Raw genomic sequence first — 25,693 nt, forward strand, 5'->3', positions numbered from 1 at the left:
TTTCAGTCAGAGTCCTTGGAATTTCTCCCTTGTCAGTCTCACTAAAAAGCCTTTCAAGGACAGTGGCTGAAATCCAGCAGAACACAGGTATGTGGCACATGATGAAGAGGCTCCTTGATGATTTCACATGTGTGATAATCCTGCTGGCCAGGCTCTTATCACTAAATCTCTTCCTGAAATACTCCTCCTTCTGGGCATCACTGAACCCTCGTATCTCTGTCACCTGGTGGACACACTCAGGAGGTATCTGATTGGCTGCTGCTGGCCGGGAGGTTATCCAGAGGAGAGCGGATGGAAGCAGATTCCCCTTGATGAGGTTAGTCAACAGCACATCCAGTGACGTTTTCTCTGTTACATCAAACCGGCCCTCATTGTTCTGAAAATATAGAGGAAGGCGACACTCATCCAGACCATCAAAAATGAACAAGACTTTGTACTTAAACAGCTGAGTGGATTCAAGTGATTTCAGTTCTGGGACAAAGCGGTGAAGCAGTTCAATCAGACTGTATTCCTCCTTAATCAAATTCAGGTCCCGGAAAGGAAGAGCAAATATGAAGTGAACATCCTGGTTTGCTTTTCCTTCTGCCCAGTCGAGAATAAATTTCTGCACAGAGACTGTTTTCCCGATACCTGCGACCCCTTTAGTGAGTACAGTTCTGATAGGTGTCACACGCCCATGTAAGGGTTTAAATATATCATTGCACTTGACTGTAGTATCTTCTGTTCGCCTTTTCTTGGATGCTGTTTCAATCTGTCTCACTTCATGTTCATCATTGACTCCTCCAGCCCCCCCTTCAGTTATGTAGAGTTCTGTGTAAATCTCACTGAGAAGTGTTGACTGTCCTTCCTTAGCTTTCCCTTCAAATACACACTCAAATTTCTGCTTCAGGTTACTTTTGATTCTGTGCAGATATTGCGACATGAGCTGTCCTGAAAAGTAATGAGAGGAAAATGCATTAATTCTTACTGTGATTCTGATCAGTATGAGAGGAAGAATATTTTCCAAAAACAGACTTTTTTACACATACAAGTCCAGATATTTAACTTTGACAAATGTGAAATGTAGTCTTACCATACAAACTTTACTGTAACGCCACATACAGTATTGTGCATAAGTGTTAGGCAGACAAAGAAAATGTTTAAAGTAATGCTGTCAACATTAACGCGTTAATGAATGCGATTAATCAGGAAACCTTAATGCTGTTACATTGCATGTCGATCTATGTGCGTTAATGAATGCGACAGCGAAAGACGAGGAGGCTCTTCTGAAGGGGGGAACAATGTCCTGTTATTAAGTCCTTAAAAAGACTAACACAGGTACTCAACAAGCACCAAAGCACCATAAGAGGGAAACACAGGGAGGTCAGATGCCGGACAGTTAGGCACACAAACTGTGGGTAATTTATATAATGACTAAAGACACGTGAGGATCAGGCAGGGTTCACGCAAGACACAGGCAAGGGCACACAGGACAATGGGGAACAGCACAGGGATTTACAATAACAAACACAACAGGGCTATGTACATGGCCGGCGAGCATGCTGGGATATGCTAATAGGCCTCCGCTATACGGAAGCCCTCCCACCGGCGCTACAGTGTTAACATTGGGGGGGCGGGTATATCGGGAGCAGAGGTGTGACGTCACGTCGCATTATAGGGCCAGTATGGTGGGTTAGTGTGGTGTCTCTCTGCTTACGGGTCTGTGAGAGAGCGTCTGCCAGCAGGGGGCGTGTTTCCTAACTATGTAAGTCAGCAACTGTGCTTTTGGGAAATGCAGCCCAGAGCGGGAGTCTGAACCATTTTAACAGAGGGTAGGGGGTCTCTTGGTGAAAACTGTCAGAAAAAAATGTACATTATGTGATGAGTTATATTTATAGTATGTGCTATGTTTTTTGTAAAGCCAGAATTCCAATTCTAAGTCATAAATCCTCAAAACCAAGATGTCATATTAAAAAAAAAACGTGTGATTCCTTTGACCAGTTTGTCCTGCATTTCTTTGTTCCAAGACCACACATGCATTTGTTTCATCTTCCAAAAAATACTAGCAAATAGCCGACCACCATTTTAAACGTGTCATTAATCATAATTAATCACAACCTATTATTGTGATTAACTGGATTATTTTTTTAATCGATTGACACCACGAGTTTAAAGCCATTTATCTGGGAAGTAAGTTGCTCTGGAGAAAAAACCCAAAAGCATCACTTCAGCCCCCAAACCTCCTCAGGGCACCACAGCCAGTCCATGTGCTCCTTACATTTCACCACCAGCTCACTTCATTCACTAATTAAATTAGTAAAAATGTCAATGAGATATTGATTAACCATATGAAGTGTGCTAGTGGTCAAGTCAAAAAATGCATGGATGTACGATTTCTGCAAATACGGGGGTGATCAGAAGGTTGCCGGTTTATGCCCAGCCTCAGCAGAGTAAGCCTCTGGGCCTGTGATCAGAAGGTCGCCGGTTTACGCCAAGCCTCAGCAGAGAAATCCTCTGGGCCTGTGATCAGAAGGTTGTTGGTTTATGCCCAGCCTCAGCAGAGTAAGCCTCTGGGCCTGTGATCAGAAGGTCGCCGGTTTACGCCCAGCCTCAGCAGAGAAATCCTCTGGGCCTGTGATCAGAAGGTCGCTGGTTTATTCCCAGCCTCAGCAGAGTAAGCCTCTGGGCCTGTGATCAGAAGGTCGTTGGTTTATGCCCAGCCTCAGCAGAGTAAGTCTCTGGGCCTGTGATCAGAAGGTCGCCGGTTTACGCCCAGCATCAGCAGAGAAATCCTCTGGGCCTGTGATCAGAAGGTTGTTGGTTTATGCCCAGCCTCAGCAGAGTAAGCCTCTGGGCATATGATCAGAAGGTTGCCGGTTTACGCCCGGCCTCAGCAGAGTAAGCCTCTGGGCCTGTGATCAGAAGGTCGTTGGTTTATGCCCAGCCTCAGCAGAGTAAGCCTCTGGGCATATGATCAGAAGGTCGCCGGTTTACGCCCGGCCTCGGCAGAGTAAGCCTCTGGGCCTGTGATCAGAAGGTCGCCGGTTTACGCCCGGCCTCGGCAGAGTAAGCCTCTGGGCCTGTGATCAGAAGGTCGCCGGTTTACGCCCGGCCTCGGCAGATTAAGCCTCTGGGCCTGTGATAAGAAGGTCGCCGGTTTACGCCCGGCCTCGGCAGAGTAAGCCTCTGGGCCTGTGATCAGAAGGTCGCCGGTTTATGCCCGGCCTCGGCAGAGTAAGCCTCTGGGCCTGTGATCAGAAGGTCGCCGGTTTATGCCCGGCCTCGGCAGAGTAAGCCTCTGGGCCTGTGATCAGAAGGTCGCCGGTTTATGCCCGGCCTCGGCAGAGTAAGCCTCTGGGCCTGTGATCAGAAGGTCGCCGGTTTATGCCCAGCCTTGGCAGAGTAAGCCTCTGGGCCTGTGATCAGAAGGTCGCCGGTTTATTCCCAGCCTCGGCAGAGTAAGCCTCTGGGCCTGTGATCAGAAGGTTGTTGGTCAATACCCAGCCTCAGCAGAGGAAGCCTCTGGGCCTGTGATCAGAAGGTCATTGGTTTATGCCCAGCCTCAGCAGAACAGTCACATGTCTTTGGGTCCTTGAGCAAAGCCCTTAACTCCCAGCTGGACGGGAAGCAGCATCAGGCTCATGCTGGCAGAGACACATGCATCATGCCTGGTACCACTTTGCACCAGATGCTGAACAAGACCCTTTATCTTAATTGGCACTGGACATATTATTTATTTATAATTTATTTATTTATAATATTTATAATATTTCCAAAAAGTAGGCAGATTTAACTCAAAAAAACATCAGGTTAAATAGTAAGACTTTACGTATTACTTATGTATTAATTAACCACAGAGTAAATAAAAAGAAAACATCCATTGATGTGATAACCTGGCCAGTCAGTAGATTCAGGCTCTCAGCTGACTTCACTTTATTGCTGCATGACGTTGCTGAGATATAAGACTGATCCAGTCATTGGCTTTTAAGTATTTGCTGATTTAAATTCAAATGCCGACTTTTTTGGCTGGACAGTGTAGAACACAGACAGAATACAGACAGAACATCTGTTTAAATTCTCAAAGACAACTGCATTTGACAAGTTAAAAAATTATGCATTCATTATAAAAATTCTTTCCTCATAGCTTGTATGTGTCTCTTTGCCATTTGACTGAGAGCTTGAGTGTTTGTTTAAATGCACATTTACCTTTGATCTGTAGGAAAAGGTCCCTCACTGAAGTGGGGTGGCTTTCCCATTGACCTGTCACTCTTCAGGGAAACACAGCTGGGTACAGGGGAGTCTGCTCTCTCCACCAGGACACTGTGGACAGTGAGAGGAAACAAACCCTCATGGTATAAATATAATTCATACAATGGGGACGGCATCACACTGCTGTTTAGCTTCTGCTCTGTCTTCATGTACTTTGATATGCTGTGAAGCTCTTGATGTAAACAGGCTAGTTTACAGGTAACTTTAATATGAAATAGTCACACCTATAATTTAGATTATTGTAGGTTTAGTATCATTGATAAAAGCTACATCATTAGACGGGTCTTTGGTAGTTTTCTCCTTTTTATATATTTGTTTGTTTGCTTGTTTACTTTTTGTTATGTGGCCATTTTGAATAGGAGGGATGATCTGTTACTCGCCTCTTGTATAAAAGAACTGGCTGATTGTGGAAGAAAAAGGCTAAGAAAGAAGATGGCGAGGTCTTTTTATTAAGCTACACATATTCCAGTGCTGCCCACTGAGCCAGTCCTAGCTAGGAGCCCAGTTTACTTTATGTTATGGCCTGACTATAGACCCAGAGAGACATGCATGCTAGTGGCTGTAACACTGTTACCTCTCAGTGCTCTTTCTCTTACACCCCACAGGGGGGCGCATTTCAGGAGCAGCTTCCTCCATTTTTGTGCCGATCCAGACCAGATGATTCCTGCTGGGGCCTCTGTGAACATGAAGGGTAAACAGATACATACATAAACAATATCTAGTACTCAGAACTTTTACACCGAATCAGCGCACTGGGTCTCCACTCTGTTACTCTGACACATTTCATATCCGGGCTGCATATTTTCTCCACTAGTACTGAGAAAGTTACTGAAAATTTTAGGAGCACCAGCACAAAATTCAGGATCAGCACATAGATCAACATGCAATGTAACATATCTTAACTGTATTACTGATAAATGTTTTGGCAATAAATCTACAATTTACAGAAATAACAAAATGATGTTTTACTTTAAAGGAGAAAGACAAAAAAAAGTGAAGTAGCGCTTAAACCAGTGGCACCGCCACTCTATATAAGTGTGTCATACATGTTAATTTTATTATTAGTTCAGTCTGTTAACTATAATCTTACCTGGCAATGAAAAATATCTTTATTTTTTTCCAGAATCTTATTCGTGTGTCTTAACAAAATGGCGATTCCAGCTTTAAATCACTTTCACTTTTATTTTCAGACAGGAAATTATCCACTTCGTGTCAAATAAGGAAGCAAAAATGGGCACGGACTCAGTGGCACGGTGGACCGTTTTAGGGGATATTATCCATGTGACTTAATAATTAACGATAAGCGAAAGGGGACAAGCTCCCGCCGCCACCTAATTCTGTCATAACGCACATTCTGCATTATATTTGTGCATATAAAACACGGTTCTGCAGTGACACTTTAACCACGATTAGATCACGAGTCACTATTCACATTTGTCGCCGTGCTGCGGCTGCTTTACACTGATGTTCCAGTTATTTTTCTCCTCTGCGCTGAATTACAGGCACCTTTTAAATTCTTAAATTCTCTATTACGAATTAGTGCAAAAGCATCGTGCTACATTTTTCCCTTTTCATAGTGAATCCCAGCTGCTTCTGGTCACACTGTTCATCCAGGTACACGGTGATGTCACTTGTGACCTATGGCATTATGTGACTTTGTTTCTCATCTGTCCTTGAGTTTCCTTAGATCGTGGCAGGACGTGTTGTTTTTTGAGATCTTTTCGCCTACTTCACTTTGTCAGACAGGCAGGGACGGATTATGGGTTGTGTGGGCCCCTGGGCAAAACGTTCGCAAGGGACCCCCCCCCCCCACCCAAAAAAACCCCAAAAAAACCCCAAAAAAAAACGCCAGCCTTGTCTGGGATGGCTAGTTGCTACGTCATCATGCCACTTGTGGGTCCAAACTAGTGCGGCGTACCGTGTTGTAAAAGCAGAATGATGTTGACAAAACTATCTTTTACCGCTTTTTACCTCGGAAAAAGTGAAAAGAAGGTGGCTTAAGTTGATACAGTAAGTTGGATCTCAAATTATAATCAGTACAGCCTAATGCCATTACCTCACGTTAATGTTAGCACCAGGTTACCCATCTCTGTTTATAGAGACAGGTAGCAACGTAGCACAACCAGATCGTACCATAACAAACATTATTTGTTTGAATAATCCAGAATGTGCTAGTTCGAAATAGAAATGGAAATGTCTATAAAAGTGAACCAAAATGCCATGTACAGTACCTGTAATAATCTGCAATTGTTGCTTTGCAGCTTTCCCAAAGAAGACAATTACATCCTCATAGCTAGGGGGCAGTCATATCATGCGCAGGGTCAGGAACAAATAAATTCAAGGACACCAACAGAATGAAATGGTAAAGTAAGCGAAATCACAAATACTACCCACCCGTGTCATATTTAATAAACCAATAACTTAGATAAACAGCAGGTTTACACGTGGGTTGTCAGAATGTTGTGGAGAAGTGCGCTCATGTAGTTGAGACTGACTCAGCGGGCAGGTTAACCGCCTCCATCCCACCATGCTACCGCTCCCTAGTCAGAGGGCCTTCAACCACCACAATTCAAGGGCCCTTGACAGCCAAACGCCCTCCCTCCATGTTTCCATCAGAGGCCCTATAGGGTCAGGGGCCCTTGTAGGCAGAGGATCAAAGAATGTAGGCCCTCTAAAATAGACAAACGAAAATACATTGTTGATAAGCGTTGCAAATTGTTTTGGGCTAGGGGTCCCATGGGCCCCCTGCACCGCAAGGGCCCCTGGGCAGCGGCCCCGCTGGCCCGGTCTGTAATCCGTCCCTGCAGACAGGTTCTATTTCGGTAATTTCCTGATTGACCAGGTCTGATGTTGTGGTTTTTTCTTCTCAGCCAATCAGGAGTCAGGAGCCGCTTGTGTAGATATTCAGATTCAGCCTTTATTGCAACAATGAAGTTACAACCAAGGCCGGACACTTACAAGTCTGTCCAATACTGTTTTACACCAATCTTTATACATTTTCTCATAGTGTAACAATGTCTCGCCACTTAAGCATCATCATTCCCTCAGCCATTCACCATCGTTGTTTTCTCCCTTAATCCACACCCCTATATGATAAGTTTGTCGATCATCTCTTTTACTGTTTGGTGTCTTGGCTGAACATAAGGGTGACGTGACCATCTCTACTCAGTTTTTTTAATGCCCATCCGTGAACTTTTAGTGAACTCAGGCGAATCCCTTCCTTCAATAACAAACCTTTGCAGCTTCTGCTTGTTGCAGATTGTCTGGCCAGGTGGTTGTCCTTCAACATAGTGATAAGCTGCAGCACTAATAAAGTACATACTCATACACTAAAGGCTAACAAAATGGCTAACAGATACAGAAACTTCTAAGCCAAAACAAGGTGCTACTTCATACTTGTTTCTTATCACATTGTGCACAGCAGTAATTGGTCAGCATTCTCTAAAGATTACAAGGTGAGTCTCTACACAGTGTACATCAGCTTTTTAATAGAGTCCTTCTGTGGCAAGAGCTTTCTGTATGTCCTGTGATGACATGGTAGGATTTTTGGTGACATCTTTCAGCATCTTGTGTCTGTCCTCAGGCTCTTGCTAGTACAGCCTGACCTGGCCAAGTTGGCAGTTGTTTTAAATGTTCCACTTAATTTTCTGGACAATAGAATCGTTGATTCCAAACTCTTGATTCCTTCTTATGTCCCTCCCCAGACTCATATGTGTAATCTTACGGTGCTAGGTCACTAAGTGTAGCTCAGAGACCAGACTACGCCACCGACGGCCCCACCCCTTAAGATGTATGACTACAGTTACCTTCAGGATTCCCTCAGAACAGCTACGTCACATAGACGACACAGAGACATATCTCAGTAACTGGGCAATGTTTATTAACTCTATAAAACCTTTAAAGAAAAAAGATTTACAAATAACATAAGTTCACAAAACAATGTCATAACATGGCTAAAAAACACACAAGTCAAACAGGGGAGGGAGAATTCCATTACAAAACCCAGAGTCCTGGCAGTCCAGTTCTATACACAAACCTAAACCAGTCTGTAAGCCAGTGAGTGGTTACCTGGAGGAAGAGGGGAAAGGAAGTTCAACACAGCAAACACACCAAGTGCTCCAGTATCGAGGTGGTATATCACTAACACACAGAGTCACACAACAAACCACAACATAGAGTAGGAGCACTTACTGATTCACACCTTATTCACTCCATGCAATGCAGAAAAGGCCACACCAAACACCCCCAAAACACCAGCATCACGTTCACCGGCTCGATAGCTGGCAAGCGAATAATAAATACACTATAGACTCAAACACACACACACACAAAGTTAGACCAGCCAGTACCCAGAAACTAACCCTAATCAGAAAAGAAGCATGTGCACCAGCAGTAGTCATTGCCCAATCACTTGTTCACACAAGTTACAAAAGAACAAGCCACATGATCTTATCACAAACAACAACAAAAAAGAAAACAAAATAAAAAATGTACAGGCAAAACAGCAACGGAAACTCCTGGGCTGTGTAACAATGTTCTAACCATTTACACCTAATGTGGTGCCCGGAATCAAATTCTGGGCATTTTAAATAGTCATGAATGTGAGGGTGTCCTAACTTTTTCCTCAATGGAAATTGGCATCTTAGTTCATTTCTTTTGTTGAATAAATGATTTTTTCCCCTTGTTTTTGCATAAGTGATATAATTACATCACCTTTAACTACAAATATAATTGAAAAGAAGATTTAATATTGATATGTTGATATTTCTTAATACATAACTAAATATTTAATGGGGTGTCCTAATTTATTCACATGTACTTGAAACATTTATTGAACAGTGGGTAAACACTTGTGTGGTGTCTTTCAGGTCTGATCGATGCCTGACCCAAATTATCTTCCCTCCAAAAGATCCTTATCCTTTTTCTTAAATGACCTTCATTCTTTATCCACTCGATGGACAAACAATACAGCAACATAGAATGAGTGTGTTGTTTGTTAATTAAGACTGTCTTTATTAATTAATAAAGGAAGATGGTGGGCCTGTATCACACAGCTGGATTTCTTGCTTAGCCAGTAACTGCCAGAGTCGGTCCCGTCCCAAGTACGTCGTCAGCGGTTGGCCAGCAGTTGCTGCTGTCCATCCAGTTCCCTCCTCTATCTTAATCCTAAATCCCTATTGTGTTTCCCCTACTCCCTGGATTACTGTGTAACTCAACAGGCTAAGTGTACCCCCCCTCAGAGGCTGTGAGCCCTCTGGTTATGGGTTTGACTCTGGCCAGGAACCAGCTTTACCTGTTTTGTTCAATTATTGGTCATCTCTTTTCCTTAGTGCTTGTTATTAGTTCTTTATTTCCCTGTTTAGCTTCTTCCTTGTTTTATTATGTTCTGCTTATTCCATATTTATTTCCTCTGTATGGTGTTCCCAGTGTGTGATTGGTGTTTCCTAGTTTCAGTGTTTGTAGAGCTCCTAGTCCTGTGCTCATTAGTGTAAGTCAGGGGTTCTTAACCTTTTTGATGTCGCGGCCCAAATTTTACAGTACAAAATGGCCCAGGGCCCATTCAAATATTAGCACTGTACTGGTTTATTGATCTCACCCTTGGTTTGATTTGTATTCAATAACTAAATGAAATCCACTTGCAGTTTAACAGTTTATTATTAATGTGTATGTAAGCCTGCACATACAACAATTCATGGAACAAATCAATCTGCATCAAGAACAAATTTAAAGGCTCAAGTCAGGCATATTAACACAAAAATCAGTTAGATTTGACAAATTTTAAATGAAAAGTGAAATAAAGTGCAAATGAAAAAAATTTAGTTTCCTGCACATACAACAAGATGCCAAACACACAACTACTCATGGAACAAATCAATCTGCATAAAGGCTCAAGTCAGGCATATTAACACAAAAAAGTTAGATTTGACAAATTTAACTTACAAAAAATAATAAATAAAATAAAAACAATAAAATGTGTTGCTAAAATAAATAAATTCAAAATAATATTTTTCAAATTAAATAAGTTGTAAATGAAAATTGAAATAAAGTATGTCTTCGTGCAAACTACTGTCCCAGTGATAGCGAACAAAAACCAGTAGCAGTGCAGCATTTGTGACGTCAGTAGATTCGTCTAGTTGCAAAGAGAAAAATGGGCTGCTTTTTATTCTTTCTAGCAACTGATGCTGTATGTCTGTAGCCATGTCCGCGATACGGTGACTAACAGTGTCGTTTGAGAGTGGGACGGTTAGCAGCTTTTTTGCAGCAGCCTCTCCGATCATCTCACGGCACATATCCACAGCGGCAGGTAAAACCAACTCCTCCGCTATTGTGAATGCTTTCTTAGTCTGTGCCACTCGTCTGGCTACGAGGTAGCTGGCTTTCAAAGCGCATTTAGAATTTCCAGTCAGTGACACAACAGACCTTTTCTGCATTTGAAGCCCATTTTCTTTTCTCTTGAAAAATTCCACCGACTTTCCCACAAGTGATGGATGTTTGGTTTCTAGGTGGCGCTTTAGTTTTGAAGGCTTCAGTGCTTCGTTGGACAACATTAGCCAACACTCCACACACTGGGCTCTCGGCTCTGCCTCGTCACCTCCATTCACAAATCCATACTTAATGAAGTCAGGATTGTATTTGCGGCAAAATCTTGACTTTTGGGGCGGGTTGGCGCAACTTTGGTCTCCCCTTTTCCGCTTTAAAAATTTCTCCATAACTTTTGCTAAAGGCTACGGTTGACTGAGTGTCGTCTTCTGCTTATTAGCGCTTGTTAAACAACTAACTGAGGCATTACTGCTACTAGTGGTGGGATGGTGTATTGTAACTGTCTCATGGATAACAGTCATAAATAACAGTGGTCATTCTGGTGTCTTCAATTGATAACTTGTTTGGTCCCGCGGCCCTTGCGGCCCACAGGTGAAAAACGTAAAGTTTCTTGTGGCCCTCCAGGTGGTGCTCGCGACCCAAGCGTGGGCCGCGGCCCTATGGTTAAGAATAGGTGGTGTAAGTTACCCAACCTCTTGCATCCCCTTGTTATTTCTTCATTGTCTTGTATATGTGCCACACCTGCTCCCTCATTAGCCCGGTTGTCTATTTTTATTTAATTGCTTGTTTCTACCCTGTTATTTGTTGTGCTATTGCTCATGTTACTGTGTGTTGTTGCTCTGCTTGGTTTTTCCAGTTCCTGCTTCCCCTTGTTGCCTGGTTACCTTAGCATGTTCATTTATGGTTCCTTGTTCGTTCTTTCTCCCATTTAGTTCTGACCCCTCGTGGTCCCTTTCTTTTTGTGGTTTTCCCTTTGTTTTTGTTACTTAATAAATCCCTTTTTGTCTTGGCGCCGCTCAGTGGATCGTCATACTCTTCCTTGTTCTCACCAAACCGTAACGCAATTTGTCGGATTTAAGAGGTACTCCTCAGCACTGTCCCCCTTCACAATATCCATCAGCACTGTGTCAACCAAGGAGACCTTCGGGTTTCTGGGAACCACCATTTCCCAGGACCCAAAGTGGGAGACCAACATCAACTCCATCCTCAAAATGGCCCAGCAGAGGATGTTGTTTCTGTGTCAGTTGAGGAAGTATAGCCTGCCACAGGTGCTGCTGAGACACGTCGACAGCGCAGTCATGGAAACCGTCGTATGTGCATTCATCACGGTCTGCAGTCCGCATTCCAGAACTTGAATGATTCCAGGAAAGAACCAGGAAACAGGCAGGGAAAATCATTACAGAATCCTCACACCCTGTACACAAGCTTTTTCAGCTCCTCCCTTGCAGCAGATGTTACAGAACCCTGTACCAAAACTACTCAGCGGGGGAACAGCTTATTTCCTCATGCTAACACCCTCATAAATAGGCGAGCAGTATCATCTGCAATCTCATTCCCTTACGTAATCCTTATTGCATTTGGCACTTTAGGTATATGACCTGTCTTGTATTTAATCTATATATGGCTTGTATATTGTGTATTGTCTGTAAATTATATGGGGAGCTTCACCTTTCATACAAGAATATACCACCTGGGGAGGGATGGTAGCACCAAAAGTGCTTAAGGGATCTTGCTTAAGGATCCCTCAAGTAAACATAAAAGTATGTTTGCAGGTGTGAAATATGTGGCATGACTGTATGTATGTGAGTATGTCTGCTCTGAAGGCACAGAGACCACACCTGCTTAGGAAATGGGTGGAGAAGCAGGAAAATCCCGTAAGGTGACGCTTTAAGCTGAAATTTCAACACAGTTCTTGGAAACGAAGTACAAACTCATTCACAGTAGTAATGAATTGTGAAGTAAAATGTAAATAAATCCTAAAACTGTGTATGAGGTTTGGGGTCTCAGGCTGTGAGCTGGTTTACTGCCCCCCACCCAGCTCTGTTCTGAACATTCAATATTGTCCCCCCATGTGGGAGGTGTGTTGGATATTGGACACTGAAAACATGTGGTCAGCCGATTGGGATCTCTAAGCTGCCCTTAGTGTGTGATTGTGTGTGTGAGTGTGTGCTCTGCTATAAACTAGTATCCTATCCATCGTGCCCCCTGTCCTTAGTGTGTAATTGTGTGTGTGAGTGTGTGCTCTGCTATAAACTAGTATCCTATCCATCGTGCCCCCCGCCCTGTGCCCCCTGGGACAGGCTCCAGGCTCCCACCCCCCTGTACAGGATAAGCAGTAATGGAGGACGGATCCACACTGTTCCAAAGAAAGGGCTCCAGCTCCCTTCAGGACTTCAGACCAGCTGCTCTCACTTCACGCCTCCAGGTTTGTGGGTCTGGTTCCCACTCCTGGTTCTGCATGTACAGCTTGCATGTTCTCCCCGTGTTCCTGTGGGTTTCCTCAGGTTTCCTCACACAGTCCAAGATCATGCAGTTTGGTGAATTAGTGTCTCTTGATTGTCCTCAGCCTGTGAGTGAGTGTTTGCCCTGTGATGGACTGGCATCCCATCCAGGGTGTCCCTGCCCTGTGCCCTGTGCTGCCTGTGATTGGCTCCAGGCTCTGTCCCATAACCCTGTACTGGGGTTATTGAAATTTGAAAGTGAAATTTGTTTAACCCATTTGGTAACACTTTACTCGTCGGAGCACAAATAATATGATACTATATTATTACTTATGTATTAATTAACCACAAGGTAAGTGTTAGTTATATATGGATCTCATATTAATGTCGCGGATTGCTCCAGTGATACCCTGATGACGTCACTCAGAGGCTTTCCATCTCTACGTGCCCCCAAGGAATCCCTAGTTGGAAGTCTGGCACTATTGGGGAAGTGACTTCCCTACCGCTATACCAGCTAAACTGGGTGGGGCCACTCGCCTTCTCAGTTGTGTGCAATTACACTAACTGTACTCCCTACTCATACGCGTCTGGCATGTCAGTTCTGTCTAGCCCTCTGACCATCCATGCCCATCGCACAACCTCCTGCCTATCCACCAATTACGAGTCTTGCCAAGCCCCCTGACTACTGTCACCAATCGCCTGACCCCCACCTGAACTTAGGCCACACTTTTGGATCAAGAGTTAGATTTTTGATGTCTGGATTTCTTGAAAAGGATAATAAAGCGTTTGGCTGAAACGATCTGCATCAGTGTCCTTATCGCATCCTGCCCACCGCAACACTTAATCATTAATGAATCATGAGACATATTTTATCCCGAGCAGTCACTATATTTGTTACTATATCTGTTAATTCTGTAAACCTTTGTGACCTACTGAAGCAATTACTGAAGGTACTACTAAGGAATTATTAAACGAGCAAGTAATGAATAATACAAGTGAAATACTGGCAGGGGCGTCGTAGTAGGGGGAAAAAGGGGACTGAGTTACCAGGGCCCCATGTGGGGGGAGGGCCCCTAAGGAATCTGGAATTTTATTTTCCTTTAAATATTAATATTATTCAAAGATCACAATAAATGTTGCTATCTAATGTAAATTTAATTTTTGTGGGAAAATAAATCGGTTGACGGATTGAATTGTGTCCTAGCTTACAGTGCCTGAGGACAAGCACCCTCACCCCTTGCAATGGTATAGTCTTCACCGGGCTTTTTAACTAGGCGCATTTAATTTAGCGGTCATTCTGATGAAACAGCTAAATCCGTGTTGGAAGATGATGCCAAAGAAAGCTAAATCCGGTTTTCAAAAAAGAAAAGAGAGGCAGGAAAGAAACAAAAAAATAAATGAGGGAAAGCAACTGCTTAGAAACTTTTTTTCCCAAGAAACGTGAGCCCAAATGTGAAAGCAAATAGCCTACATTAAATGAACTGTGATTATTAAAAACTGAAATACCACCGCGAAATTACACATAGCTTAACATGATGTACTGTAGATAAGTGTATTTTTTTTGTTTGCTTAACCCCCTGGGTTACACGGCATCGTCGGCGATGTCGCGTATCTTTCTCGTCTATTTCAGTTTATATCTCGCTGAAATGTTTGTGTAGAATCATGGAAAAAACGCTGGCTAAATCTGTAATCTGTCTTCTTTTCAAAACTCCATTGTCGAAGGTATTTAAAGTTTTTAAAATTAGATTAAATCGGCAAAAAAGTAAACCATGTCACCTTTCTTTGTTTTACCTGCATGGGGGGCGTGTAGTACCGCCTTCGCGTGAAGATCGCTATTCACATTCTAAACAGCCGCACTTCCGCGTATCCCAGTGAGCACTAACTGGGATATAAGTTTGTGTTTAGCTTTTTGCCCATTGCCATTTTTCAGTGTTTTCTTTTTGCCCTTTTTTAATGAAAAACAAAATGGCATTTTTCTTTTATGTAATAATAAAAAATAGGCTACTTGATAAAAAGCTGTTCTCTATAGCCGAATGCAAAAGTGTTCAATTCTCATGCAGGCCTATGATGTTAGGCTACCTTTGGTGACATTTCCTGTTATAGCTTTTAATCATCCTACAAATAAAACCAAATTCCAGTGAAGTCGTGTGATTAGGCTGTTTTTTTTTTTTTGGGGGGGGGGGGGGGGGGGGCATAGGCACTGTTTGTGCATAGGGCCCAGAATTTGGTGCTACGCCCCTGAATACTGGTCTCATGTTTGTTCATCATTAAAGATCATGACGCATCTTTTATCTCAAGTAACAACTATATTTGTTTAGGATTTGTTCATGATTTGTATTTCAGTAGTAACTGGGTTATTACTAGGTATTTGCCCCCATCCAGTGCAGTGTTAACAGACAGTTTAGTGTGTTATCTTTCTGGTCCTGGGCTTGGCTGAAGCTGCCCTTTTCATTCTCCTTAAATATGATATTTTTACTTTTTGGTGGCAAATTACTGAACCTGGTCACCTGACTCTCCTTCCAATGATAGATACACTTCCCCACACATAGAAACAAAATGAAGAAATTTGTCTGCTGGATTCTTCATTTTCATGTGGATTATGTTGAATATTGTAAAAGTCAAATCTGAAAGCTTGTTCTGTCCAGACCTAGCACAGTCTATCTATAGATACACATACTGTATGTTACACACATGAAAGCTTCAAATTCCATCACATTTTTACTACAAATCCAATTTGGCTGGAGACCAAAGCCAGGCATCTAAACAGACATGCACATCCATTCTCAGTATAACTGCTTTCTTCTACCTTTCTGCCTTCTACCAAATTTCTATCTATAACATCAAATTGTAGGATTATAGCTTGTATGCAGGACAAAAAGAAATATCAGTAACTGCAATACCTATAGAAGCTAAATAAATACTGTATTTGTTGTGTGTATAGTTTGTATGATGAACTATTTTGTTCATAATCTCTAACTCTAGTGATCCACAGTTTCTACCAGCAACATTGGATTTTAGATACAGAGACTGGATTTCAGAAGGAATAAGTGCTGACTGTACAGCTTTAAACAGAGGAGAAATTGAAAGTTTTCAGGAGCTGGTGGATAAGTATCATTTGGGCAAATCAGATTTCTACAGGTATCTGCAATTTCACCATTATTTTCTGTAAGAAATTGGGTAACTGGGTAGTTCTATAGAATGCATCCAGATATTTATTGAAGCGTACAAATTAGAAGGCAACAAAAAATTATATCAAGGTCGTATCAAGGTATTTTATTACTGCAAAAAACATTCAACATGATATTTTAAAAAGAAATGGGAAAAAGATGAGGCGAGACAGGGAACCAACAGCAAGACAAAAACCAAGGAACACAACACTGACCAAAACAGGGTGGACAAGTGAAGGACCCCAGGCTCAGGAACAGGAACCAAGGGGAACCCCAAACCAGGGAGAAGGAAATGTGGGAAAAGGCACTGGGGCAAAAACTGAAACAAGGCACGGGGCTGGGATAGAGGGTCCTCTTGCCCCAGGACATGCGCCTCCTCAGGTCATGGTTGGCCAGCAGGACGGGGTGGAGCCAAGGGGACTGCAGGGCTGGGGCCGGGAGGTGCTGCGGGAGCTGCAGGGCAGGGAAAGGGGGGTGTTGCTGGGACTGCAGGTAGGACGGCACTGCCAGGACTGTCTGGAACCTGGAACCAGAGCAACCCAAGTCCAGAACAGGGATTGATGCCTCTTATGGCGGCCAGCAGGGAATTCCGGCAGTGGCGAGCAGGGTGTGACAGGGACCTCCAGCGGCACACGGCTGAGCCAGGGCACCTGGTGGTACATGGGGCTGAGCCAGGGCACCTGCTGGTACATGGGGCTGAGCCAGGGCACCTGCTGGTACATGGGGCTGAGCCAGGGCACCTGCTGGTACATGGGGCTGAGCCAGGGCACCTGCTGGTACATGGGGCTGAGCCGGTGTAACAGGGGTGTATATGATTCCATTTGCCTTAAACCCCTTTAAGTGGAACAGACATTATAGAGAGAGGATTAGCCAGTACAACTTGTGTGTGTAATATGGGCTGAGGGTTTCCAGTGCATCCGTCTCATTTGGGAAACACCATGCCAGTGGTAAGATGCACTTGTTGTCTGTGTAAAAAACAATTATATTTGCAATCTTAATTCATTCCTCAGGACATATTAATTTTTTCCCAGCTTTCATAAGATTTTTTAAAAACGGGTAACAGAGGTGATTTTGTGTTCTTATTTTTTATTTACTGCTTTTATCAAGTTTGACACATAGCTGAACATGTCGGTTAATTGACCACTGTACTCTCTCCTCCACTGTACACCAGACACCTGTTCAGTGTGTATTATGCATCGGCATGGGTCTGGTCACAGATAAGGTGGACGCGAGGGTGGCCTATTGGCATTAACTTCTTCACACATTAAAGTATAGCTTGGACATGTGAGTCGACAGTAACGTTATAGAGACATAATTAATAGGGATAGGACTAATCTGTGTGTATACAGGCAAACCCCTCACCCCCCATTTCATTATTATTATTTATTTATTTATTTATTTGTTTATTGTATATTAATTGTAGTAACTATGGCAGGTGTTAATGGTGCTGTTAGTGGTCAAAAGTCACTTGCTTCTGAACCCTTACCTTCAGTTAGAAGGGGATTTATAGGGTTCCTTGCCACATCTACCCCAAGTTTTCAGCCTAAACCCCTGGTGACCCTCAGTCTAGTATGGTAGCTAATGCCAGCTTGCCTGTTGAAGCACTGGCCACCTTAGCTCAGCATATTGGCCGTTAGTGGGCAGAGATGATGCAGTACGTGAATTATGTAAATTATGTCAGTGCAGTACGTGACAGTACATTAATAAAAAAAGTGTAATCATGACAATGTGAGAAACGAAAAGGATTAATATATTAGCAAAATGTAAGATATAAATGTAAATGTAAGACATAATCAGTCCAGTTTCTGAGTGTTAAGGAGTCTGATGGCTTGAGGGATGAAACTGTTCCACAGTTTGGCTGTGAAGGCTTGAATGCTTTGGCATCTTTTTCCAGATGGCAGGAAGGTAAAGAGTTTGTGTGAGGGGTGTGTGGGGTCATTCACAATGCTGGTCACATCATGGATGCAGTGTGGTGTAAATGTCTGCGATGGAGGCAAGAGAGAGTCCAGTGATCTTCTCAGCTGTCCTCAGTATCCAATGTACGGTCTTGTGACCTGTGACACTGCAATTCCTAAACCAAACAGTAATGCAGCTGCTCAGGCTGCTCTCAATAGTCCCTCTGCAGAACATTGTGAGGATGGGTGCTGGGAGATGGGCTTTCCTCAGCCATCGAAGGAAGTAGAGATGCTGCTGGGCTTTCTTGGCTATGGAGGTGATGTTAAGGGACCGAGTGAGGATCTCTGCTAGGAATTTGATGCTCTTGACAATCTCCATGGACTTTAATGTTTAGTGGAGAGTGGTCACTCCTAGTTCTTCTGAAGTCAAGAACCATCTCTTTTGTTTTGTCCACTTTCAGAGATGGGTTTTTGGCTCTGCACCAGTCTGCTAGCCACTGCACCTCCTCTCAGTATGCTGACTTCACATTCTTGCTACACCACTGTCTTGTCACCGGCAAACTTGATGATGTGATGATGAGCAGTAGTGGACTGAGCACGGCACCCCATGGTGAAGCTGGAGATACTGGTACTGGAAATGTTGCTACCAATCCAGACTGAGTCTGAGACTGAGGTCTCTCAAAGAGGAAGTCCGGGATCCAGTTGCATAGAGGGTTATTCAGGCTCAGCATTACAATCAGGGGGGTATGCATTAAAAACAATAATAAATAAAGTATCAATTATATTCCATGAAGCAGGATTAAGGGAAAGCCTGAGTTATTTTGACAAGTCTGGCTCATTTAAGTGGGAGTTCTGCTCCATCAACGTGTCTTAATAATAAACGATACTTTATTGATCCCCGCGGGGAAATTGTTCTTATGCCTCTCTCAACTTGCTCTTTTTTGCAGAGTAAGTTGTCCGTGAAGGGCAGACACCTTTGGGGCACCCAGGGAGCTGGGGGTTAAGGGCCTTGCTCAAGGACTCACAGACATGCTGAGACTGGGTTTGAACCAGTGACCTTGTGATTACAGGCACACAGGCTTAGCCCACTAAGCCACACGCTGCCCAATTAAGCTAGTTAAATTAAATTAGTTAATTAATTAAAAAGATTAAATGAATCCCCGCTGAGTTGCTCGGGACCTGGTTAACTGTCTCGTTTAGTTAAGCGTTGTCTTGAAGAATGTCCGACGAGTGGGAACAGATTCCCAAAAGATCGTTCTGTCGGACGAAATTCTGCGCTCTCACTACTCATGTCATAATAAATATAATAAAGCCTATAAAAATCACTTCTCGGCATTCTAATTAATTCCAAAATAATTAAAATAAAAGCGTATCCATATTACAAAGGTCAAACATGAAATTAAATGAGTACATTTTTTTTTTTTTAAATCCATTAATATAATATGAACAGGAAGATATATTTATATTTTGTTTAGTCAGTCTACTTTGAAAGTTTATTAGTAAAATAGCAAAGACAAGATACGGTTATTTTTGCAGAACATTTCACACGGATGCAATTGCAAGTATTTTAGCGAGATCAAATAATACAGAATAACATTATACAGTAAGAATGAACTCAACCAAGGAAGTTCCCTGTTGGCTATGGGGATGGAACCAGGAACTTTCGCGGTGTAAGGCGACAATATGAACCACTGTACCATCATGCCACTGTACTAGGCTCTTGTAACATTTACATAACTTACACATTTAGTCTGTCTGCAATTCTTGGCCAAGCCAACTCCCTGGCTGTGTTTATGGCCACAGTATTGCCTTTTTTAACGATTACATCTTTGTATTTTTCATAGAACTCCATCAGCAGCGTTTGTTCTGCGGCGAAAAAAAACACCACTCTCGTTTTACACGCTTTCCGACTCATTTGATCTATCTATCGTTCATCCATTCATTCGGGCTTCTTAAATATCTTGGGTGTGCGCACTAAGTATGTCGTCAATAAATCATTTAAGAATATCCATCCATCCATCCATCTCCTAACCACTTATCCCGGTCAGGGTCATGGAGATCCTTTTCCGATCAGGACAGGTTACAAGGCTGGAACCACCCTGGACAAGGTGATTAAAGAATATAATCTTAGCTAATGAAACAAACTTCTTTTCTCATTTTTCGGCTATGAGAAGAAACAAATGTGCCTGTGCATATAACTTACAACATTGTCTGTATATGTCATCATCATCACTCAGGCTCTGAGGGCTCTGCCCTCGCCTGCTGCCCCGGCCCAGTCTCTCCCTGTCCCAAGCCCTGCTCCAATCCCCCCAGCCCTGGTCCCAGTCCCCGAGGAGGTCCCAGACAGTCTGATCTCCGCTCCTTCCTCCTTGGAGGAGGAGGAGCTCGAGTGGGACCCCTCGGGGACCTCCCTGATGATTCCTTTGCCCTCGCCCCAACGAGGTCAACGCCAACTATGACCCCACCTTTCAGTGTCCCGTAAGGGGTGGGTACACAAACGTAGGGACCAGGTCCCACTCGCCCTATCCAAAGTGGGCTTTGAACAGTGGACTCTGGGGGCCAATGCACAACCCTTGTATTGTTGGGTTACCTATGTATGTACATGTTTATTAATTATACTGTACCCATGCAATAGTACAATATACACATGGGTTAACACTTCCATATGACAGAAAATGCTAAAGCATGATATTAGCGCGTTCAAAATGAAAATTAAGCGCTTAAAACAGAATAGTAAAGCATTTAAAGTATACAGCGCTTACGGACACAAAAATCAGTGGCCGGAATGTTATAGGCTAATTATAACATAAAAACAGCAATCAGACTGCCTGTGCATTTTAATAATTCATTATCAAAAATACAAACTGTAACAGTTACATGTCAAACAAACAAACAAAAAAAAAACAGTTTTGAATAAAATAAACTAAAATTTAGTTAGTTTAGAAGACAGAACTAGCAAAAGAAATTGACACGAGATAGCAACTGACGGAAAATATCGCGAACAGCATTTATATACAAGCTGCTGTCTTAGACCCACGTGTTTTAAGAGCTTGTCATTCTTTGACCAACACGAACGAGAAGATGCCTACTCCACAGTGTCGGATCTGGCAGAAAGTTTATCTACAGAAGCTGCGCCAGAAAGTGATCATGACAGCATTAGCCCTGCAGAGGAGGGTGAGCCCGAACCGAAAAAGGAAACGCAGGCCGAGATATCCATGCTGATGGCCATTGATGAGGAGGAGTATGCAGAAGAGAAGGATGAACTAAAAATGTACTTGGCAGATAAAACAAAAGTTGATTCGGGACCATTGGCATGGTGGCAAAAAAATGAACATCGATATCCAAAGCTCGCTAAAGCAGCTAAACGCCTCCACTGTATCCCTTCCACATCCACTCCATCAGAGCGCATCTTTTCAAAGGCTGGCTTCATTGTGAACAAGTCGAGAAGCTCCCTTCTTCCCAACAATGTGGACAAGCTGGTGTTCCTCTCACATAATATGAAAAAAATAAAATCGAATTGAAAGCTTAGGTAAGAATGCTTAATTTCCTTTTTGTAGTGTTTCTGTTTGCTATCCGTTAGGCTATTAAAAAAAAAAAACGGGTATTTTTATAACGGATAGGCTATACAAATAAATAAATACATATTATTTTTATTTATTCGTTTTTATATAATGCAGAAGTTGTTTTTTATTCTGTTAGAAAAATTAGTCTGATGTTTGCAATTTGTTATTTCAGGTTAAGACTCATCCGTCGTCTTAATGGCAGTTTGCGGCTTTGCTCTGATATTTTTGATTTGTATTAGTGTTCTTTAAATTATTTGTTCCACATTTTGTCTTAAATATAGTTGTTCTAAACAATTTAATCAAATACTTAGGCTGTTAACTTGTTTGCCTTCTTCTTTTTTATTCTAAGTTTTGGCGTTGTGCGATGTGCCATGTGCATTTATTAAATTGTTCGTTTTTGTTAATTTTCCTTTTGAACAATATAAAAATTATATTAATTTTCAAAATTAATAATCCCACACTTTGGACTTTTTTCCTAACATAATTATTAGCATCAGCCAGACACCTCTCCCACAAGTGCGCTTTGGTATACCGCGAGGCACGAGATCGCGTTGATCTCTCGTTGCTTTGATGTCATACACTGACTGCGCAGCCCTTGATTGCCTAATTTCACATGAATTTTTTTGCGACTAAACGACTAATGAAAATGTATTCGACCAAGCCCTCTTCATATCGACTAACGTTTAGTCGACTATTTGGAGGCAGCCCTAATATATATACACTCACCTAAAGGATTATTAGGAACACCATACTAATACGGTGTTTGACCCTCTTTCCCCTTCAGAACTGCCTTAATTCTACGTGGCATTGATTCAACAAGGTGCTGAAAGCATTCTTTAGAAATGTTGGCCCATATTGATAGGATAGCATCTTGCAGTTGATGGAGATTTGTGGGATGCACGTCCAGGGCACGAAGCTCCCGTTCCACCACATCCCAAAGATGCTCTATTGGGTTGAGATCTGGTGACTGTGGGGGCCATTTTAGTACAGTGAACTCATTGTCATGTTCAAGAAACCAATTTGAAATGATTCGAGCTTTGTGACATGGTGCATTATCCTGCTGGAAGTAGCCATCAGAGGATGGGTACATGGTGGTCATAAAGGGATGGACATGGTCAGAAACAATGCTCAGGTAGGCCGTGGCATTTAAACGATGCCCAGTTGGCACTAAGGGGCGTAAAGTGTGCCAAGAAAACATCCCCCACACCATTACACCACCACCACCAGCCTGCACAGTGGTATTCAAGATTCAAAGAACTTTATTAATCCCAAAGAGAAATTGCTTTGTCTTGGTTATACAGTTGCTCTGATTAATTTACTGGGAAGAAAGGAAAAAAAAAAGAAAATAGTTTAGGAAAAAGTATTAGAATGGAAAAATATAGATATAAAATTTAAAGAAAAATACCAATAAATAGAAGTAAAATATAATAAAATTAAATTAAATATAGCACACATGTTAAGTAATGCACTAGAAATGCAGTGTAGATAAGGAGAAATATTGCACAAATGTAATAGTCAGATATTGCACTTGGAACATTACTTGAGAACAGTAGTGCTGTAAAATATTATTGAGCAGGAACTACTCATAGTTCAAGTCCCGTGCTGAAAACAAAACACACAAAACTCGGAGAGCAACTGCACCAAGTTGCTGCACGCTTGCACATGCGCAGACGATTGGCATGATGGATCCATGTTCTCATTCTGTTTACGCCAAATTCTGACTCTACCATTTGAATGTCTCAACAGCAATCATCAGAGACTCATCAGACCAGGCAACATTTTTCCCGTCTTCAACTGTCCAATTTTGGTGAGCTTGTGCAAATTGTAGCCTCTTTTTCCTATTTGTAGTGGAGATGAGTGGTACCCGGTGGGGTCTTCTGCTGTTGTAGCCCATCCGCCTCAAGGTTGTGCGTGTTGTGGCTTCACAAATGCTTTGCTGCATACCTATAGGCTGATAAAATCATTTCAGATCCGTCACACCCTGGACACAATCTCTTCCAGCTGCTCCCCTCTGGCAGGATATATATTTAGAGTTAACCACTGCACCATATATGTGTGTGTGTGTGTGTGTACTGTAAATTATTACCCCTTTCACTCTCATTGTGATCTGTCTTGTGTGTTGTTGTGGTTTATGTTGCACTTACGGTCATGGAGAATGATATTTCGTCTCACTGTATACTTATTGTATATTGTTGGGATTACAGTACAACTCTACTTTCTTACTGTGTACAAATAATTCATTTTTAGATTGATCTGTCCAAAGCACATTGTTCCAAAAGTCCTGGTCTTGCCCTGATATTTTTTAACAGCAAGCGCTTCCTCTTTGCACACCTCCCATGTAAGCTGAACTTGTGGAGTCTATTTTCTGATGGTGTTGTGGTTTTTCCTTCTCCGCCAAATCAGAAGTAAGAAGCCGCTGGTGTAGATCCAAATTCAGTCTTTATAGCAACAATGAAGTTACAATCAAGGCCGGACACTTAAAGTGTGTCCATTACTGTTTTTACACCAACTTTTATACATTTTCTCATTGTGTAACAATATCTCGCCACTTAAGCATCATCATTCCCTCAGCCATTCACCATCGTTGTTTTCTCCCTTAATCCACACCCCTATATGATAAGTTTGTCAATCATCTCTTTTACTGTTTGGTGCCTCGGCTGAACATAATGGTGGCCTGACCATCTCTACTCAGTTTTTTTAAAATACCCAGCCGTGAACTTTTGGTGAACTCAGGCAAATCCCTTCCTTCAGTAGCAAACCTTGGCAGCTTCTGCTTGTTGCAGATTGTCTGGCTAGAAGGTTAATAAGGTATTTGTCCTTCAACATAGTGATAAGCTGCAGCACTAATAAAGTACATATTCATACACTAAAGGCTAACAAAATGGCTAACAGATACAGAAACTTCTAAGCCAACACAAGGTGCTACTTCATACTTGTTTCTTATCACAATGTGCACAGCAGTAATTGGTCAGCATTATAGACTCAAACACACACACACACACACACAAAGTTAGACCAGCCAGTACCCAGAAACTAACCCTAATCAGAAAAGAAGCATGTGCACCAGCAGTAGTCATTGCCCAATCACTTGTTCACACAAGTTACAAAAGAACAAGCCACATGACCTTATCACAAACAATAAAAAAAAGAAAACAAAATAAAAAATGTACAGGCAAAACAGCAACGGAAACTCCTGGGCTGTGTAACAATGTTCTAACCATTTTCACCTACCTGTAATGTGGTGACCAGAATCAAATTCTTGGCATTTTAAATAGTCATGAATGTGAGGGTGTCCTAACTTTTTCCTAAATGGAAATTGGCATCATAGTTAATTTCTTTTGTTGAATAAATTGATTTTTTTCTTGTTTTTGCGTAAGTGATATAATTACATCACCTTTACCTACAAATCAGAATCAGAATCAGCTTTTAATCGCCAAGTGTGCTGGGGCACACAAGGAATTTGTTTCCGGCAGCTTGAGACTCTCTCATACACAGACAATAAGCGACAGGATACAAACAATAAATTACACTATACAAGAAATACAAATGTGACAAATTATAAATATCATAAATAATACACACGTGGGTAACACTGTGCAATTAAGGTGTGAGGTAGAGTGCAACAGGGGGGAGATTGACATAAGGCAGATGACAGCTTAGCTGTTTATGAGGGTGATGGTCTGAGGGAAGAAGCCGCTCCTGTGTCTGGTGGTGTTTGTGTACAGAGTTCTGTAGCTCCTGCCAGAGGGGAGGAGCTGGAAGAGATTGTGTCCAGGGTGTGACGGATCTGAAATGATTTTATCAGCCTGTTTCCTAGTCCTTGAGCAGTACAAGTCCTGGATGGAGGGCAGGGGGGCACCGATGATTTTTCCTGCTGTCCGTACAGCTCGCTGCAGTCTGTTCCTGTCCTGCTTAGTGGCTGCTCCATACCAGACTGTGATGGAGGAGCAGAGGACAGACTCAATGACTGCAGTGTAGAATTGGATCAGCAGCTCCTGTGGGAGACTGTACTTCCTCAGTTGTCTCAGGAAGTACATCCTCTGCTGGGCCTTTTTGAG

The 25,693-nt window shown here is 42.5% G+C and overlaps 2 protein-coding genes across 4 annotated transcripts in view; both read right to left on the reverse strand.

The window, feature by feature from the left end:
• LOC140588729 (NLR family CARD domain-containing protein 3-like) overlaps window positions 1–4,372 on the reverse strand; it is a 300,771-nt gene extending 296,399 nt beyond the window's left edge. For all 3 annotated transcript variants that reach the window (XM_072710669.1, XM_072710671.1, XM_072710670.1), the window contains exon 1: window positions 4,186–4,372. In XM_072710669.1, the coding sequence (XP_072566770.1) occupies window positions 4,186–4,364 (179 nt within the window). In that variant the 5' untranslated portion in view covers window positions 4,365–4,372. The remainder of the gene's footprint in view (window positions 1–4,185) is intronic.
• LOC111837912 (NACHT, LRR and PYD domains-containing protein 3-like) overlaps window positions 1–25,693 on the reverse strand; it is a 253,964-nt gene that overhangs the window by 116,029 nt on the left and 112,242 nt on the right. The gene's annotated exons all lie outside the window — the stretch shown is intronic.

The sequence above is a fragment of the Paramormyrops kingsleyae genome, chromosome 4 (genome assembly GCF_048594095.1).
Source record: "Paramormyrops kingsleyae isolate MSU_618 chromosome 4, PKINGS_0.4, whole genome shotgun sequence".
In the NCBI taxonomy this organism is placed as follows: domain Eukaryota; kingdom Metazoa; phylum Chordata; class Actinopteri; order Osteoglossiformes; family Mormyridae; genus Paramormyrops; species Paramormyrops kingsleyae.